At 53.2% G+C, this 17933-nt stretch overlaps 1 protein-coding gene, 1 long non-coding RNA gene and 1 pseudogene across 3 annotated transcripts in view; 1 reads left to right on the top strand and 2 right to left on the bottom strand.

Annotated features, from left to right (window-relative positions):
* The window catches only part of TTLL8 (tubulin tyrosine ligase like 8), a 58276-nt gene that overhangs the window by 13990 nt on the left and 26353 nt on the right, over nucleotides 1-17933 (top strand). For both annotated transcript variants that reach the window (XM_061418926.1, XM_061418925.1), the window contains exons 8-11: nucleotides 632-751; nucleotides 2831-3017; nucleotides 13656-13804; nucleotides 17544-17784. In XM_061418926.1, coding sequence (XP_061274910.1) covers nucleotides 632-751; nucleotides 2831-3017; nucleotides 13656-13804; nucleotides 17544-17784 — 697 coding nt within the window. The remainder of the gene's footprint in view (nucleotides 1-631; nucleotides 752-2830; nucleotides 3018-13655; nucleotides 13805-17543; nucleotides 17785-17933) is intronic.
* On the bottom strand, nucleotides 2682-4069 carry LOC133248582 (uncharacterized). The gene is made up of 3 exons (XR_009736765.1): nucleotides 3782-4069; nucleotides 2911-3107; nucleotides 2682-2833 (listed from the first exon to the last, which is right to left on the bottom strand). It is a non-coding gene; the product is annotated as an uncharacterized LOC133248582 (long non-coding RNA).
* Nucleotides 10412-10727, bottom strand: LOC133248580 (small ribosomal subunit protein uS14-like; annotated as a pseudogene).

Raw genomic sequence — 17933 nt, 5'->3', positions numbered from 1 at the left:
TGGTTTTGTGGCGACCTCATAAGGAGCGCTGTTGGAGGCGTTAGAGTCTGGAGTCGGGGTGGGGAATAGCCGCTGCGGCCTCTGAATGGTGACAGGCGTCCAGAGCCAGCCCCAGGCCCAAGCCTGAGTTTGGGGGACCCTGAGTGAGTGCTGCAGGACCCCCGGCCACCCGCACTTAGAGCTGTGGACCCAGCTTCCAGGGAGGCCCCTCTTGTGAGGGGGAGAGTGCAGCTGCTGTCCGCAGAGGGCGCTCCTGGAAGGATCTGTCTGTGCAGGGTTGAGGACGCTGGGCAGGCAGAGGTGGTGAGGGTGCCCCCGGAGCACGGCCCGGGTGGTACAGGAGAGCGGCAGGAAAGGGGGTGCCCGGTTCTGCCTCTGGGCCCGTGGGCAGGTGGATGCGTGGCCGCGGGGGAGGTCCCAGCTGTGAGAGTCCACTCTGCAGAGGCTGGAGGATGAGGTGGGGACGGACCGTGTGGGCGAGGGGGCAGTGGGGAGCGCTTGGCCCCCCAGAGGGCCACGAGGCAGGAGCAAGACCCCGCACCCCGGGCAGGACGTCGGGGCTGAGCGTGGCTGGCGCGCCGAGGGCCCGTCCCCGCGCAGGCAGAGGGGGCGAGGCCTTGTGTCCTTGCAGACGACTTCCGGCAGACGGTGGCCTCCAGCATCCTGAAGTGGGTGGTCAGCCAGCAGAGCAGCAGGAGCAAGTCGCGGAGCAGGCGCGAAGAGGCCCGCGACGGCGGCGCGAGCAGGAAAGGTGTGCGGGCAGGCGGGCCGGCGGGGCCGTGGGCGGGGCCGTGGGCGGGGCTCCCGGGACGCGGCGGCGGCGCTGCCCCGCCCCCAGTCTCCTCCCGCAGAATCCGACGGGAATGGCACTCCTGGGTCTTGTCAGAGGTGTGACCCACTGTGGGATTAGGCCTACAAAACTCAAATTTAAGTCTTTTTTGGTTGTTATTCACTTGAATAGAACAGTTTGAGGTTCACAGCAAGACGGGAGCAGAAGGTCCAGGGATATCCCACGTACTCTCTGCCCCTGCCTCCCCCGCTGTCAACATCCCCCCGGACGGTACATTCGCTGTAACTGATGAACCCACACTGACACGTCATCATCAGAGTCCACAGTCTACGCCAGGGCTTCCTCCTGGTTTGGACAAATGTACTGTCACACGTATCCACCAACATAGTATTGTACTGAGCAATTCACTGCCCTAAAAATCTGCTCAGTGGTAAAGAATCTGCCTGCCAACACAGGAGACATGGGTTCCATGCCTGGGTGAGGAAGATCCCCTGGAGAAGGAAATGGTAACCCACTCCAGTATTCTTGCCTGGGAAAGCCCTTGGACAGAGGCCTGGTGCGCGACAGTGCACGGGGTTGCAAGGACTCAGACGCGACTGGGCAACTAAGCAGCAATAAAGTCCTCCGCGGTCAGCCTGGTCATTCCTTCTCGCCCCTGACACCTGATTCCCGCGGTCAGCCTGCTCATTCCTTCTCACCCCTGACACCTGATTCCCGCGGTCAGCCTGGTCATTCCTTCTCGCCCCTGACACCTGATTCCCGCGGTCAGCCTGCTCATTCCTTCTCACCCCTGACACCTGATTCCCGCGGTCAGCCTGCTCATTCCTTCTCACCCCTGACACCTGACTTATTGTCGCCACAGCTCTGCATTTTCCACAATGCCACAGAGCTGGAATCATAAACTACATGCGATTCAGTCCTCTCTCCTTACTGACGTGCGTTTAAGGTTCCTCCGTGTCTTTTCATGACCCAGGAGCGCATTTCTCTTTAGCACTGAATAACGTTCCCCAGTCTGGACGGACAGTTTGTTCCTTGAGTCATCTACTGATGACGTGGGCATCCAAGGGCATCTAGGTTGCTTCTGAGTCTTGGCAATTGGGATTAAAGCTGCATACAGAGTTTTGTGCAGCCCTACGTTTTCAACTCACTTGGTAAAGTCGTGTTCACAAGGAACACGACTGCTGGATAACACGGCAAGAGTGTGTTTTTTTCGTTTGGTGAGAAACTAACCGCCAAACCGGGCTCCCAAGTGGCCGCGGCCCCGCTCTGCGCTCCCCCCTGAGCGACGCGAGCGCCTGTTGCCCCACGTGCTCACCAGCGTCTGGCGCTGGCGCTGCTCCGCGTCGTGGCCGTTCCGATGGGTGTGTAGCGGCGCCTAAGTGCTTTAGTTTGCATTCCTCTGAGAACACATGGTGATGAACGTCTTTCAATATACTTATTTATCACCTGTACGTATTCTTTGGTGAGAAATTTTTTCAGCTTCCCTCCATTTTTAAATTGGGGTATTTGTTTTTCACTGAGGACCAAGTGTGTGCTCAGAAGCAGAGGTTTTGTGGCAAGCTCATCAGAAGTGTGGTTTCTCTTCCATCAAGGGGCTGGGAGGCCAGGGGGAGGGGCAGAGAGGGGTGGGCACAGCGCAGTGGGAGGGCAGCTTCCAGAGGGGAAAGGTTACCTGCCCAGACCCAGGTGTGGCATCCAGGGTGACCACCCAGCGACATGGGACCCCTCACCATGAGTCCTTGAGGTGCAACCTGGTGGGGTGGCCTTTGCCAGTGGCACGGGGTGGTGGCCCGGGCTCCCACGGTGGGTGGGCGGTATGGGCGGGCAGCGGCCCGGGCTCCACGGGGGCGGGCGGTGGTCCAGGTTCCACGGGGGTGGGCAGCGGCCCGGGCTCCCAACGGGGGCGGGTGGCAGGGGTGGGCGGCGGTCCTGGTTCCATGGGGGCAGGCGGTGGTCTAGGTCCCACAGGGACAGGCAGCAGCCCGGGCTCCATGGGGGCAGGAGGAGGTCGAGGCTCTCTGTGCCTTGCTTGGGTTTCAGTTCCTGAGGGTGCAGGACCGAGGCTCATGGGCCTGTCGGGGCAGTTCGTGGATGTCGCGTGCAAGGTGTGCAAAGCCTACCTGGGACGGCTGGAGCACGAGGACATCGACCTCACCGAGGACAGCGCCACGGACCTCACGGAGGACGAGTGGAATGACCTGACCCAGCAGTACTACTCGCTTGTCCAGTAAGACGCCCGTTGGCGGGCTCCGGGGCGATGTGAGGGTCACCCAGAGGGCTCCGGGCGGACTTCAGGGTGTCTGGCGAGGTCTGGCCCCTGGGACATCAGGGATGCTTTTCTGGGTGTTGGGGTGCGGCAGGCCCCAGTGGACGGATAAAGTGACACCCGGGGAGCCTGTGGGCAGCGCCGCCTCCAGCACCTTCCACACCCTTCGTGTTCTTGGCGTTGCTCACGCCTGCAGCAGCATGGGGGCCTCTTCACGGCCAGGCTGCCCGCTGGGCTTGGGTGGTCAGGACTAGCCAGCCGTTGTTAGGCCCAGGCCTCCTGACTCCACGACTTCCAATTGCTGCTTATACCCAGGGACCCGCTGCTCAGGGGCCCGAGCTGTTTTAACGGCCGACAGAGGGGAGCTGGGGCAGAGGCAGGCCAGCACCCTTGGGGAGCGGCTGTCGGCCAAGAGAACAAGGCAGGAAGGCCGCACCCTCGTTCTGGAGGGCCTGCCTGCAGCCCACACGTGCCATTCCAGGGCTATTTCTGCTGTTTTAGTCCTCCTTCCCTTCTTTGGGGCAAGTGTTTTCTTTCTTTTCTATGGGCTATAAATACAGCACAGGGCATGCCGTGTGCTAATGGTGTTTGTCCCGCTGGGTGAAAGTGTGCGAGGCCACGGCTCCTTCGATGCCCAGCACCCCCACCAGTGTTGCTGTGGAAGTGCACGTCCATGGGATCATGCACACGTGACTTCTGCTCAACACGAGACCTGTGAGATTTACCTGCCGGGTAGTTGGTGCCGAGTCCTGTCCTGTCCACTGACCGCAGGGTGCTCCCTCCCACCGCGGAGGGGCAGTCGGATACCAGTTACCGCCAGGCTTAGACGGTTTCCAGACTGGTTCTGCAGCTCCACGAGCCAGCGGCAGTGCGTGTGTGCGCACCCACCCCCACGACACGGACGCGCAGCGGCAGTGCATGTGCGCACGCCCACCCCCACGACACAGACGCGCAGCGGCAGTGCGTGTGCGCGCGCCCACCCCCACGACATGGACGCGCAGCGGCACACTCTGTGGTCTCCCTCCTCGGTCGTCTCCTTGCGCCCTCAGTTTGCGCTTCTCTGATGACTGGTGAACCCAGGTTCACGTGCTTATTGGCCATTTGGATATCTTTTCTCGTGATGTGCTTATTCTAACCTTTTGATCGTTAAAGACAAAGAAGTGAGTGCTCTGTTTATGAAGCTAATCTGTTGCCTTTGTTGGAGACGTGTACTGAGCGTGCCTTCCCCTAGTGCGTGACTTGTCTTTTCACCTCTCAATGGGATTTTCTGATGAGATCCAGTGTTAATTTTTCCCTATAATGGTAATATAAGGCCTTTACAGTCCTGGTTAAACAAACAGTGTCTACTCCACATCATGAAGATGCTCCTTTATGATTTCTTCTACATGCTTTGGTCTTCCCTGGTGGCTTAGATCGTAAAGAATCTGTCTGCAGTGCAGAAGACCCAGGTTTGATCCCTGAGTAGAGTGGATCCCCTGGAGAAGGGAATGGCTATCCACTCCATTATTCTTGCCTGGAGAATTCCATGCACGGAGGAGCCTGGCGGCTACAGTTCACGGGGTCACAAAGACTTGGACACAACTGAGGGACTAACAGTCAGTTCAGTTCAGTCCTCAGTCGTGTCCGACTCTTTGTGACCCCGTGGGCTGCAGCACGCCAGGCCTCCCTGTCCATCACCAACTCCCAGAGTTCACTCAAACTCATGTCCATTGAGTCGGTGATGCCATCCAACCATCTCATCCTCTGTCGTCCCCTTCTCCACCTGCCTTCAATCTTTCCCAGCATCAGGGTCTTTTCCAATGAGTCTGTTCTTCGCATCATGTGGCCAAAGTTTTGGAGCTTCAGCTTCAGCATCAGTCCTTCCAGTGAATATTCAGGACTGATTTCCTTTAGGATGGACTGGTTGGATCTCCTTGCAGTCCAAGGGACTCCCAAGAGTCTTCTCCAACACCACAGTTCAAAAGCATCAGTTCTTTGGTGCTCAGCCTTCTTTATAGTCCAACTCTCACATCCATCATGACTACTGGAAAAACCATGGCTTTGACTAGATGGACCTTTGTTGGCAAAGTAATGTCTCTGCTTTTTAATATGCTGTCTAGGTTGGTCATAGCTTTCCTTCCAAGGAGCAAGCATCTTTTAATTTCATGGCTGCAGTCACCATCTGCAGTGATTTTGGAGCCCAGAAAAATAAAGTCTGTCACTGTTTCCACTGTTTCCCCATCTATTTGCCATGAAGTGATGGGACCAGATGCCATGATCTTTGTTTTCTGAATGTTGACTTTCAAGCGAACTTTTTCACTTTCCTCTTTCACTTTCATCAAAAGGCTCTTTAGTTCTTTGCTTTCTGCCATAAGGGTGGTGTCATCTGCATATCTGAGGTTATTGATATTTCTCCCGGCAATCTTGATTCCAGTTTGTGCTTCTTCCAGCCCGGTGTTTCTCATGATGTACTCTGCGTATAAGTTAAATAAGCAGGGTGATAATATACAGCCTTGACGTACTCCTTTCCCAATTTGGAACCAGTCTGTTGTTCCATGTCCAGTTCTAACTGTTGCTTCTTGACCTGCATACAGATTTCTCAGGAGGCAGGTGAGGTGGTCTGGTATTCCCATCTCTTGAAGAATTTTCCACAGTCTGTTGTGATCCACACAGTCAAAGGCTTTGGCATAGTCAACAATACATGCTTTATTGTTTTTCTTTTCACTTTTAGCTTTTGTGATTAATCTTAGTTTCTATGTGAGGTTCTCTTTTGTATAGAATAGGCATGACTTTTGCTGGAACTTGCTTTTGACCCTGCCTAGCCCTGGTCTGTTCTGGTGACTGTCTCATGCACACTTGAATACAACATGTATCTGCATTGCTAAGTGGCGTGTTCTTAAAAAATATCAGTGAAGTCAGCTTAGTTATTTAAACCTAAACTCTTGCCGATTATTTTACCTGCTTGTTCTCTAAGTTGCTGTGAAAGCTGAGTTAAACTATCTGATTGTATTTGAGATATTAATAGACATAAAGAGGATATTTCATAGTAAGGTGATTCCATCAAAGGAATCAACACAGTCTAGGCTGGAATGCAGTGAATACCGCGACAGAATACATAAAACAAATAACCACAGAATTAAAAAGAAAATGGAAATGAAACTAATCTTTGTATGTTGACTTTATATTCTGCTACTTTGCTGAATTTATTTATTAGCTGTTCAGTTTTGGAGAAAGTTTGAGAAGGACTGGTAGAAACTCTTCTTTAGACGTTCGGTTGGTTTCACCAGTGAAGCCGCTGTCTCTAGAGCGTTTTTCTGTTGGGAGGGCTTTTATTACTGATTCAACCCCTTTAGTGAGTATGTGTGCTTAGCCACTTCAGTCGTGTCCGATTCTTTGTGACCCCACAGACTGTAGCCCACCAGACTCCTCTGTCCATGGGATTCTCCAGGCAAGAATACTGGCGTGGGTGGCCATGGTGTTCTCCAGGGGATCCTCCTGACCCAGGGATCGAACCCACATCTCTTACGTCTCCCGCATTTGCAGGTGGGTTACTTACCACTGGGCTTCCCTGGTGGCTCAGCTGGTAAAGAATCCGCCTGCAATGCGGGAGACCTGGGTTTGATCCCTGGGTTGGGAAGATCCCCTGGAGGAGGGAAAGGCTCCCCACTCCAGTATTCTGGCCTGGAGAATTCCATGGACCGTATAGGGTCGAAAGGGGTCGGACACGAAGGAGCGACTTCCACCTAATTTCCCACCAGCACCGCCTGGGAGGCCCTTAGTGGGATATGTCTTCCTTTCCACGTGATTTCGTTTGGCAGGTTCGGTGTTGCTCAGAATCTGTGTAATTCATCTAGGTTATCCAGTTTGTTCATGTACAACGGTCCGTGATACTCGCTTATAATCTTTTTTATTTTTGTAAAATCAATAGGAATGTCCCCAGTATCATTTTTGACTTTAGTAATTTGAGTTTTCTCTGTTTTTCTCTTAGTCCTTCTAGCTAAAAGTTCATCCACTTTGTTGATCTAGCCAACTTTTGGGTTTATTCATTTTCTCTATGGTTTTTCTATTTTGGTTAATTCTTCTCTAGTCTTTATTATTTTCTTCCTTCTGCTAGCTTTGCGTTTAGTTTTTTTTCTTTCTAGTTTCTTAAATTGTAAAATTAGATTATCGATTTGAGATTTTTCTCATTTTTTAATGTAAGTGTTAGTCGCTCAGTTGTGTCCGACTCTTTGTGACCCCATGGACTCTACCCCTCCAGGCTCCTCTGTCCATAGGAATCTCCAGGCAAGAGTACTGGAGTGGGTTGCCATTCCCTTCTCCATTTTAATGTAAGCCTTATAGCTATATGTTTTCCCGTTGGTACTATTTTTGCTGCACCTCTTAAGTTTTGGGCACCAGGGAAGCCCAAAACTAATCTACAGACTCGTTGTAACCCCAATCAAAATCCATGCAGGGCTTCGCCTGCCCCAGGGGGAAAGGATAGGAGGAGCTGACAAACTGAATCTGAAATTTATTTGGAAATACCCTGGTTGCTCAGTGGTAAGGGATCTCCCTGCCAATGCAGGAGACGGAGGTTCGATCCCTGGGTTGGGAAGATTCCCGTGGAGTAAGAAGTGGCAATGCACTCCAGCATTCTTGCCTGGAAAACCCCATGGACAGAGGAGCCTGGCGGGCTACAGTCCAGGGGGTCACAGAGAGTCAGACACGACTGAGCAACTGAACAGCAACAGCAATAAACGATTCCCAAAAAAACAAAATTAATTTCATCAAGAAAAACAAATTTAAAGGACTTATGCCCTGTATTTGAAGACCAGCTGTAAATCTACAACAAGTAAGACAGTGTGGTGTTGGGATGAGACAGGTGAATAGGCCGATGTAACTGGATAGTCCCAACACAGCCCCTCACACATCTGAGCGCTTATGTTCCAGGTGCCGCTGGGGTTCAGTGAGCAAGGGTCAGTCTCTCCTTTAAATGATATCTGAGCAATTAATATCCTTATGAAAAGACAGAGTGCCTTGAATCCTGCCTCAAAATATACACAATTAATGTGAGGTGTGGCATGTAAAAGTTTAAAAGATTAACAAAACATTGGAGTATATCTTCATGACTGCAAAGGAAGGCAAAGATTTCTCAGATCAGATCAGATCAGTTCAGTCGCTCAGTCGTGTCCGACTCTTTGTGACCCCATGAATCACAGCACGCCAGGCCTCCCTGTCCATCACCAACTCCCGGAGTTCACTGAGACTCACATCCATCGAGTCAGTGATGCCATCCAGCCATCTCATCCTCTGTCGTCCCCTTCTCCTCTTGCCCCCAATCCCTCCCAGCATCAGAGTCTTTTCCAGTGAGTCAACTCTTCGCATGAGGTGGCCAGAGTACCGGAGTTTCAGCTTTAGCATCATTCCTTCCAAAGAAATCCCAGGGCTGATCTCCTTCAGAATGGACTGGTTGGATCTCCTTGCAGTCCAAGGGACTCTCAAGAGTCTTCTCCAACACCACAGTTCAAAAGCATCAATTCTTCGGCACTCAGCCTTCTTCACAATCCAACTCTCACATCCATACATGACCACAGGAAAAACCATAGCCTTGACTAGACGAACCTTTGTTGGCAAAGTAATGTCTCTGCTTTTGAATATGCTATCTAGGTTGGTCATATCTTTGCTTCCAAGGAGTAAGTGTCTTTTAATTTCATGGCTGCAATCACCATCTGCAGTGATTTTGGAGCCCAGAAATATAAAGTCTGACACTGTTTCCACTGTTTCCCCGTCTATTTCCTATGAAGTGGTGGGACCGGATGCCATGATCTTCGTTTTCTGAATGTTGAGCTTTAAGCCAACTTTTTCACTCTCCACTTTCACTTTCATCAAGAGGCTTTTTAGTTCCTCTTCACTTTCTGCCATAAGGGTGGTGTCATCTGCATATCTGAGGTTATTGATATTTCTCCCGGCAATCTTGATTCCAGCTTGTGCTTCTTCTAGCCCAGCGTTTCTCATGAGGTACTCTGCATAGAAGTTAAATAAGCAGGGTGACAGTATACAGCCTTGACAAACTCCTTTTCCTATTTGGAACCAGTCTGTTGTTCCATGTCCAGTTCTAACTGTTGCTTCCTGACCTGCATACAAATTTCTCAAGAGACAGATCAGGTGGTCTGGTATTCCCATCTCTTTCAGAATTTTCCACAGTTGATTGTGATCCACACAGTCAAAGGCTTTGGCATAGTCAATAAAGCAGAAGTAGATGCTTTTCTGGAACTCTCTTGCTTTTTCCATGATCCAGCGGATATTGGCAATTTGATCTCTGGTTCCTCTGCCTTTTCTAAAACCAGCTTGAACATCAGGAAGTTCATGGTTCACATATTGCTGAAGCCTGGCTTGGAGAATTTTGAGCATTACTTTACTAGTGTGTGAGATGAGTGCAATTGTGCAGTAGTTTGAGCATTCTTTGGCATTGCCTTTCTTTGGGATTGGAATGAAAACTGAGCTTTTCCAGTCCTGTGGCCACTGCTGAGTTCTCCAAATTTGCTGGCATATTGAGAGCAGCACTTTCACAGCATCATCTTTCAGGATTTGAAATAGCTCAACTGGAATTCCATCACCTCCACTAGCTTTGTTCGTAGTGATGCTTTCTAAGGCCCACTTGGCTTCACATTCCAGGATGTCTGGCTCTAGGTCAGTGATCACACCATCGTGATTATCTGGGTCGTGAAGATCTTTTTTGTACAGTTCTTCTGTGTATTCCTGCCATCTCTTCTTAATATCTTCTGCTTCTGTTAGGTCCATACCATTTCTGTCCTTTATCGAGCCCATCTTTGCATGAAATGTTCCTTTGGTATCTCTGATTTTCTTGAAGAGATCCCTAGTCTTTCCCATTCTGTTGTTTTCCTCTATTTCTTTGCATTGATCGCTGAAGAAGGCTTTCTTATCTCTTCTTGCTATTCTCCTGCCATTCGAGAAGGGAATGGCAAACCACTTCAGTATTCTTGCCTTGAGAACCCCATCAACAGTATGAAAAGCCAAAATGATAGGATACTGAAAGATTTCTCAGGTAGTTCACTAAAAGCACTAGCCATAATTTAAAAGTTGATAAATTGTACTTTATTGACATTAAGAACTCTGTTTATCAAAAAACACCACAAAGAGAATGAAGACAAGCCATAAACTTGAGGAACATATTTACAACACATATGTCCAACAGAGGTCTCAGATCTAGGATATAGAAGAAACGCTCATGCAGAGACATCGCTTTGCCAATAAAGGTCTGTCTAGTCAAGGCTATGGTTTTTCCAGTCGTCATGTATGGATGTGAGAGTTGGACCATCAAGAAGCTTGAGCCCCGAAGAAGTGATGCTTTTGAACTGTGGTGCTGGAGAAGACTGTTTTTGTTTTGTTTTGTTTTGAGGTTTTGAGAACTTTTATTTTATATACAAAGAGCTAGTATTATTTCCGCCTAAGGTTGATGTGCTGGATGAGCCATCTAAGGAAGTTCGGTTAGTCCAACTTAATGAAGCCGATGTCCTTCGCATACTGGCGGAAATACTGGTGGCACTATTGAGGCCGTATTTCCGGATCAGACCGTGCCGGTTTGAGCAGACCCTGCAAGAGCGAGAACCCTGGCCGAATTTTCTCGGATGGCTCCAGTAGAGCTGCTGGTGACCCATGTTGCTTCTTGGCTGCAACGAGCTAAAAGGTGGAGAAGACTCTTGAGAGTCCCTTGGACTGCAAGGAGATCCAACCAGTCCATTCTGAAGGAGATCAGCCCTGAATATTCATTGGAAAGACGGATGCTAAAGCTGAAGCTCCAATACTTTGGCCACCTGATGCGAAGAGCCGACTCACTGGAAAAGCCCCTGATGCTGGGAAGAACTGAGGGCAGGAGGGGAAGGGGTGACAGAGGATGAGACGGTTGGCTGGCATCACCGACTCCATGGACGTGAGTTTGAGCAGATAGTGAAGGACAGGCAGGTCTGGCATGCTGCAGTCCACGGGGTCACAAACAGCTGGACACGACTGAGCGACTGAACAGCAACAGCAGCAAAGAATACGCGTGAATCAATCAGAAAAACAGGCCCTCTGGACACGCCACAGAAAAAGACACCAAACTGCCAATCAGCACACGAAGAGACAGTGTGGCTGAATTCACGGTCAAGAGACGCCACTACGCACCAACCAGAATGGCTGAAAGCTCAGCCAAGATGCGCGGTGGCTAGAGCCTTAATCCACTGTGGGATGGGGAGCAGAAGCCAGTGTAGCCTGTCTAGAAAAGCCGTGGGTGTTTCTTATGCATTTAGGTGCCTACACGCCCTGTGACACAGCTCTGCCGTGCTTGGGCTTTTGTCTAAAGGGAAATGAAAACACATCTTTGGAGAGACTTCGTTCCTAATCTAGAAACCACCAGTTCAGTTCAGTTGCTCAGTCGTGTCCAACTCTCTGTGACCCCATGGACCTCAGCACGCCAGACTTCCCTGCCCCTCATCAACTCCTGGAGCTTGCTCAAACTCATGTCCATCAAGTCGGTGATGCCATCCAACCATCTCATCCTCTGTCGTCCCCTTCTCCACCTGCCTTCAATCTCTCCCAGCATCAGGGTCTTTTCCAATGAGTCACTTTTTCTCATCAGGTAGCCAAAGTATTGAAGTTTCAGCTTCAGCATCAGTCCTTCCAACGAATATTCAGGACTGATTTCCTTTAGGATGGACTGGTTGCATCTCCTTGCAGTCCAAGGGACTCTCAAGAGTCTTCTCCAACACCACAGTTTAAAAGCATTAATCCTTCGGCACTCAGCTTTCCTTAGAGTCCAACTCTCACATCCATCCTGACTACTGGAAAAACCATAGCTTTGACTAGATGGACCTTTGTTGGCAAAGTACTGTCTCTGCTTTTTAGTATGCCGTCTAGGGACCAACAGTGTAAGGAACTTGCTGCTGCTGCAACACCACATGTAGATCTCACATCATGCTATTGAGCAAGGCAGCCCCTGGTATGAAGTTCAAGGCTGGGAGGCGTCCACACGGGAGGAGGCAGAGGGGTCTAGTAGCCGTGGTCTCCAGGGCAACCTCTTGAGGGGCTGGAAGTGATTGCATCTGGACCTGCACTGCCCCTCTGACCACCTGTGTGAGAAAGGTCCGCTCTCCCTGCGGGCCTGTGCCCTTGGCCCGCAGTCCCAGGAGTAGCCAGAAGCGGGCAGCAGCAGCCCCCACACCCACTGCTGCGCACGGCACCTGCCGGACTGTGGAGCATGTTAGGGAACCGGGTGCGGTCAGCCTGCTCAGTCCTCATTTCCTTCCATGTTGAGGCGACCACGTGGGGTCCACCCACGTGGTGTGTGTGTCATCAGGACCAGAAGGGCAGGTGCTGGGCCCTTATCATCGGCATCTGAGGGGACAGTGCTTGTTCTCTGCTGACTATGGGGTGTCTGGGCCTGGACAGGTTCCCACCATGGGCTGGACGCCCCATTCCTCGCACTCTCTGCCCTCGGGGGGAGGTGACAGTCTTCCTACTGTGATGCACAAACTCCCTCCTGCCCAGGGGCCACGGTGTGAGGCTGAGGCTCGGGGTGCTCCAGGGAGGGACCGTGGGGACCCTCCCGAGGAATGACCAGCCCTGCCTTCCTTCTGAGCCCACGTCGAGTCTGCACGCGTGTCACCAGCGTCTGCCGGGCCCCTGGGCGGCTCTGCCCCTGGCCAGCAGGGTGGGCTCTGGGGGACCTGCCTCGTTTGACCCGGCATCGGGTCTGGCCTCTGCTGCCGGACGGGAGGGCTCAGGACCACGTGGGACTCTCACCTGCTTCCACTGGGTCCGGTCTTCACCCTGGGGTTGGGCAGAGTCCACAGTCCCGAGCCACAGGCCAGGGCTGCCTTTCAGTGGGTCCTGTTAGAGCCAGGGAGGCGAGGCGCCGTCTGACCTGTCACCGCACCCCTCGCACCAGCGAGGCTCCTGCTTCCTCCTCCCCTGGCTCCTCGCTGTAGGGGCCTCTCCCGCACTATTGGGGAACTAATAATTGCCCTCCTCTCCCCCGCAGGGTGGCTACGACACTGTGCACACACCTGTGTGTCCCAGAAAGTCTCTCCCCACACCAGGGCCGTCACGGGGGCGCCGCAGGAGGCCAGGGAGCCCAGCAGCCTTGGCTGCAGTCCATCCTCGCTGGGCTGTGTTGCGGCCCGGGGGGTGGGTCCATGATGCAAGAGCTAACCTGACACAGACACTGTGCCGTCCGCCGGCCTCATCCCCTGTTGTGGTGTCTTCCTGAGCTGGCCCCGTGGCTGCCGTGAGCTCGTGGCCACGAGCCAGTCTGACTGACAGTAAAGCCCACGGGACACTAAGCTAGACCCTGGACCCGCTGCCATGGGCAGCTTGGCCTCCCCATGCGGGCCTGCAAGGCCCACCTGATGTGGGGTCCCCAGCACAGGGACCCTGGCTTTCGTCTCCCAGCACCTTGTCTGGGCCCAGGGACAGCGCCCGGGGGTGTCCCTGCAGTCTGATCCTCAAGTAGGGGGTCCCCACCTCCCCGCAGGCCGCGTTCCCAGGCGGCCCTCGAGTGGGCAGGGGCACATTCCCTGCCCCACCCTTTCCTCGGGGCGGCCGCCTCAAGACCTCACGGGCTCTCTGGGTCTTGCTTTGTAGCGGCGAGGCCTTCATCCCCAGTTCCAGAAATCACTTTTCACAGTGCCAGGCTCTGCTGAACAAAATCACCTCTGTAAACCCTCAGACCGAGATCGACGGGCTTCGGAACATCTGGATCATCAAGCCTGCGGCCAAGTCCCGCGGCCGAGGTGAGTCTCAGCTGGGCGCCAGCGTGGACAGCCAGCCTGGGGGTGGGGGCTGGGTGCTGAGCTCCCTGGGGGCACCAGACTCACGGGTCCCGGGGAGCAGGCGTCCCAAGAACCTGCTCATCACAGCTTCTGTTCTGTTTTGCCAAGTAATTAAGATTAATTAGAATGTTCCATCGCTGCTAGACTAGTGTCCAGCATCTGGGGGGCCTGGTCCTTGGGTGGTCGTGAAACCCCTGGAGGTGCCCGTCCTGCGCCCCTCGTGAGCCCTGTCCCTGGTGACCCCTGGCTCCAGCTTTTTACTTCTTCCTGTGTCACGGCTGTGACCGCGTCCTCTTCTTTATCCCTAATGGTAATGTGGGTTCTTCATTTAAAAATAGAGTTTGAGGGTGACTTTCTAATCTTACAAGCGCTCCCAAAGAACCTTCTTTCGGTTGCATTTTTTTTGTCTTCTGTGAGGGATCATTCCCCTGGGTGCTGACTTAAATGCTGAGCTTGCTTATTCCCAAGCGTCCTTCTGCAGCTTGGAGATTCTCAGGCTGTGGAGAAGCCTTCACAGCACCGCCCTGCCTGCATCCTCTTCATGTCATGGGGTCCAGCCCGGGGATCCAGGGAATTCGAAGCGGGGACGGCGTCGGCTAGGATCAGGAAACAACTGCTTAATTAAACGTTAATTAAGGATATAAAGAGTAATAGAATAAGGATAGCTCAGTGAGGAAATTCAGTGGAGAAAAGAGGCTGAAATAAGGATAGCTCAGTGAGGAAATTCAGTGGAGAAAAGAGGCTGAATAATTCAGCCAGAAGGTAAGAGAAAGAATGACATGGTGAGACCAAGTTTTCGGTGAACAAGGCCCCGCACTTTATTTTCCAAAGTAGTTTTTATACCTTAAGATATGCATAGAGGATAATGGGGGAAGAGGTAGAGTCGTGCAGTAAGCCAGGCTTTCTTCCTGCAAACTTATCATATGCAAAAGTTTAGGTGATTTGCATCATCTTCTGGCCCGGAGGCCTTTTTCTCTAAAGGTGATTATTCTAAAGTCAGGCTCCAGCCTCCAAAAAGCATTAGATAAAGTTGCATTCCTACAGAGCAAAGGTGTGGTGGGCTATAACAAGAAAAAGAATTAATTCAAGGGTCCCAGGTTACAAACATTAAAGCTACTATTTACACCAATTATATTAATCAATATATAATTATATTTTTTATTTTTTATTTTTATATTATTATATTATTTTATTATATTATTATATAATAATATATATTATATTGTATATAATATATTATTATTTATTAATTATTTATATAATTAATTATATAATATATAATCAATATAATACCTGCCAGGGACACAGCAGGTAAGGGACATGGAGACTTAGCAGCAAACATTGGCCCAACAAGTGAAAATCCCTTCACCAATACAATTTCTAATCAATCTTTTAACTGCTCAAAGGAATCTGTATTTAGACAGTTTAGAACATCTCATGACTCTCACAGTTGGGAGGCTCTGAGCAATCACATGTGGCCGGAAAAACCTATTCAGGCAGGCTAGAGGATTTCCAAAGGAGTTTGTAGGTTGAAACACTGTCACACCCAGGAATTATTAACTGGAGCTGTAAGTTAATTCTTTTTTCAGAGAAAGGTAGTGGGGGACAGCCCCCTGTAAAGTCAGAGGTGTAGGTGAAGGCACAAAGCAGAAAGTAGGCAGACTCTGGTTTTGGGGGTAGATTGCTCAAGAATTTCCAGGGAGACTCCTGAGGCTTGATCCCGCCTTTGCGTATGCCGAGCCTCCTTCCTCATGACCTTTGCCGGGGCGGAGCTCGCTCCCCGCATCTCCCTTAAAAAAAGACAGTACCTGATGTCTATCTCCGTGGATATCACCTTTTGTTTGCACATTCTATTTGCCCCTCGGGTTATTTGAGGAGTTTTATCATTGTTGTAAATTCATTAGCAGTTACTTCTTATGTGATTTTTTAAAATCTTTATTGATAATAATGTGCGACATTCCTACATTCAGTCCTGAACATCTCCCATCCTGAAGCCTTCTCTTTCTTGGGCTTCCGCCTGCTCTCAGCCTGCACCCGCGAGCTGGGGCAGAGCCGCCCCCTCCCCACCCCCCCCCTCCCCGGGCAGAGCCGCCCCCTCCCCACCCCCACCCCCGGCTTTCCTGAGCCCAGACTTTCCTCGCACTGGCCACGCTGCCCCCTTGGGAATGCGCCACAGACTGCTCAGACCCTGCTGGTCGGAACCGAACGCACCCTGTTCTGCCTGGTCACTGGCTGTGCCCCAGCCCCTTCCCCTACCCTAGTGCCCCCTCGACCCCTGCCCTGCCCCACAGCCCTGCGCCCCACACCCTATCTCCCAGCCCGGTGCCCCCATCCTGGTGCCTCCACCCAAGTACCGCAACCCCCGACCCCTGTTCCAGTGCCCCCACCCCTGACCCCACCCTTGACCCCCACTCTGATGCCCCTGATCCCTGACCCCTATACCTGACCCATGACCCTGACCCCACCCCTGACCCCCACCCCAATGCCCCCGCTCCCTGACCCTACCCCTGACCCCTGACCCCACCCCGATGCCTCTGCTCTCTGACCCTACCCCTGACCCCCAACCCCACCCCTGACCCCCACCTGATCCCCACTCCAATGCCCCCGCTCCCTGACCCTACCCCTGACCCCCACCCCAGTGCCTCTGCTCCCTGACCCTCTCCCTGACCCTACCCCTGACCCCTGACCCCCACCCTGATGCCCCCGCTCCCTGACCCTACCCCTGACCCCCACCCCGATGCCCCCGCTCCCTGACCCCTGACCCTGACCCCACCCCTGACCCCCACCCCGATGCCCCCTCTCCCTGACCCTACCCCTGACCCCCACCCCGATGCCCCCGCTCCCTGACCCCTGACCCCCACCCCTGACCCTCACCCTGTGCCCCTTCTCTTCTTGGTTCAAGACAATGTCAGGTATCTGCAGCTTCGTGCTAGACTCTGGTTTCAGGATGGCAAGGTTTCAACCTGCCGTCACGGAAGAGCCAGGTCTCTGTTCTGTGAGGAAAGCTCCCTCCTGTCCTTTGCCCCTGGCCTTGCAGGGGGCATCCCCCACCCACCCCAAGAGCCAGACTGTGCCCACATCGCGGCAGCTGCCTCACGGCCAGTCACGTCTCCTCACGCTTGTCCATCACAGGTGGCAGGGAGGATGGTGGGGACTTTGCCTCGTGACGCGGTTCAGGCTTCAGGGGTGTCCCAGCAAGGAAGGCGAGGGCTCCGGCCCTGTCGGCGACATTAAACGCTGCAGCCCAGGGACACCAACCCCTGCCTCCCCCGCTGCCCCGTCTGTCCGGTCACCCTGGGTGTGAGCCTCCTGGGCCCTCGGAGCCCCTGGAACAGCCCAGAGCTGCCTGCTGGTTTCCCTGAGGCCACAGGCCGTCCGCCCCCCGGTCCCCACTCCCCCCGCCCCGGCCCCCGCCCCACCCCCCACCCCGTCGCCGTGCCCACCCCCCACCCCCCCACCCCAGCTCTGCCGACTCGGTCCAGGGCTCAGATGGCTGCTGCCTCCTCACGGGGCCTCTGTCCACACCCCTGCCCTCCCTGTCCTCACGTCCTCTCTGAAGCCCCGGGCTAGCCTCGCGGTGGGGAGTGAGGGGGTTGCCCTGGCTGCGGCCTTGACCGCGAGGGCAGAGCCCCTGCGCCGTGCCCCTGGGGGTCCACGGGCAGCACGCTGGGGCTCGGGGCTGAGCGGCGGCCTCTTGCAGACATAGTGTGCATGAACCACGTGGAGGAGATCCTGGAGCTGGTGGCTGCAGACCAGCCGCCTGCCAAGGACAAGTGGGTGGTGCAGAAGTACATCGAGACGCCGCTGCTCATCTACGACACCAAATTCGACATCCGGCAGTGGTTCCTGGTCACCGACTGGAACCCGCTGACCATCTGGTTCTACAAGGAGAGCTATCTGCGCTTCTCAACACAGCGCTTCTCCCTGGACAAACTGGACAGGTCGGTGGGGTCAGCTTGGCACTCTTCAGGGCGAGTTCCCACCAGCACTGGATTGCCTGGCTGGTCTCATGTGTCCGGTGGGGCACTGGGTCCTGGCTGGGGCCAGGGAGGTTCTGCAACCTCCCTCTGCAAGGGGCGGGCTCTGGCCC

This window comes from Bos javanicus, chromosome 5 (assembly GCF_032452875.1).
Source record: "Bos javanicus breed banteng chromosome 5, ARS-OSU_banteng_1.0, whole genome shotgun sequence".
In the NCBI taxonomy this organism is placed as follows: domain Eukaryota; kingdom Metazoa; phylum Chordata; class Mammalia; order Artiodactyla; family Bovidae; genus Bos; species Bos javanicus.
Note: the sequence above shows the minus strand (reverse complement) of the source record. Positions and strands in the feature narration are given on the sequence as shown.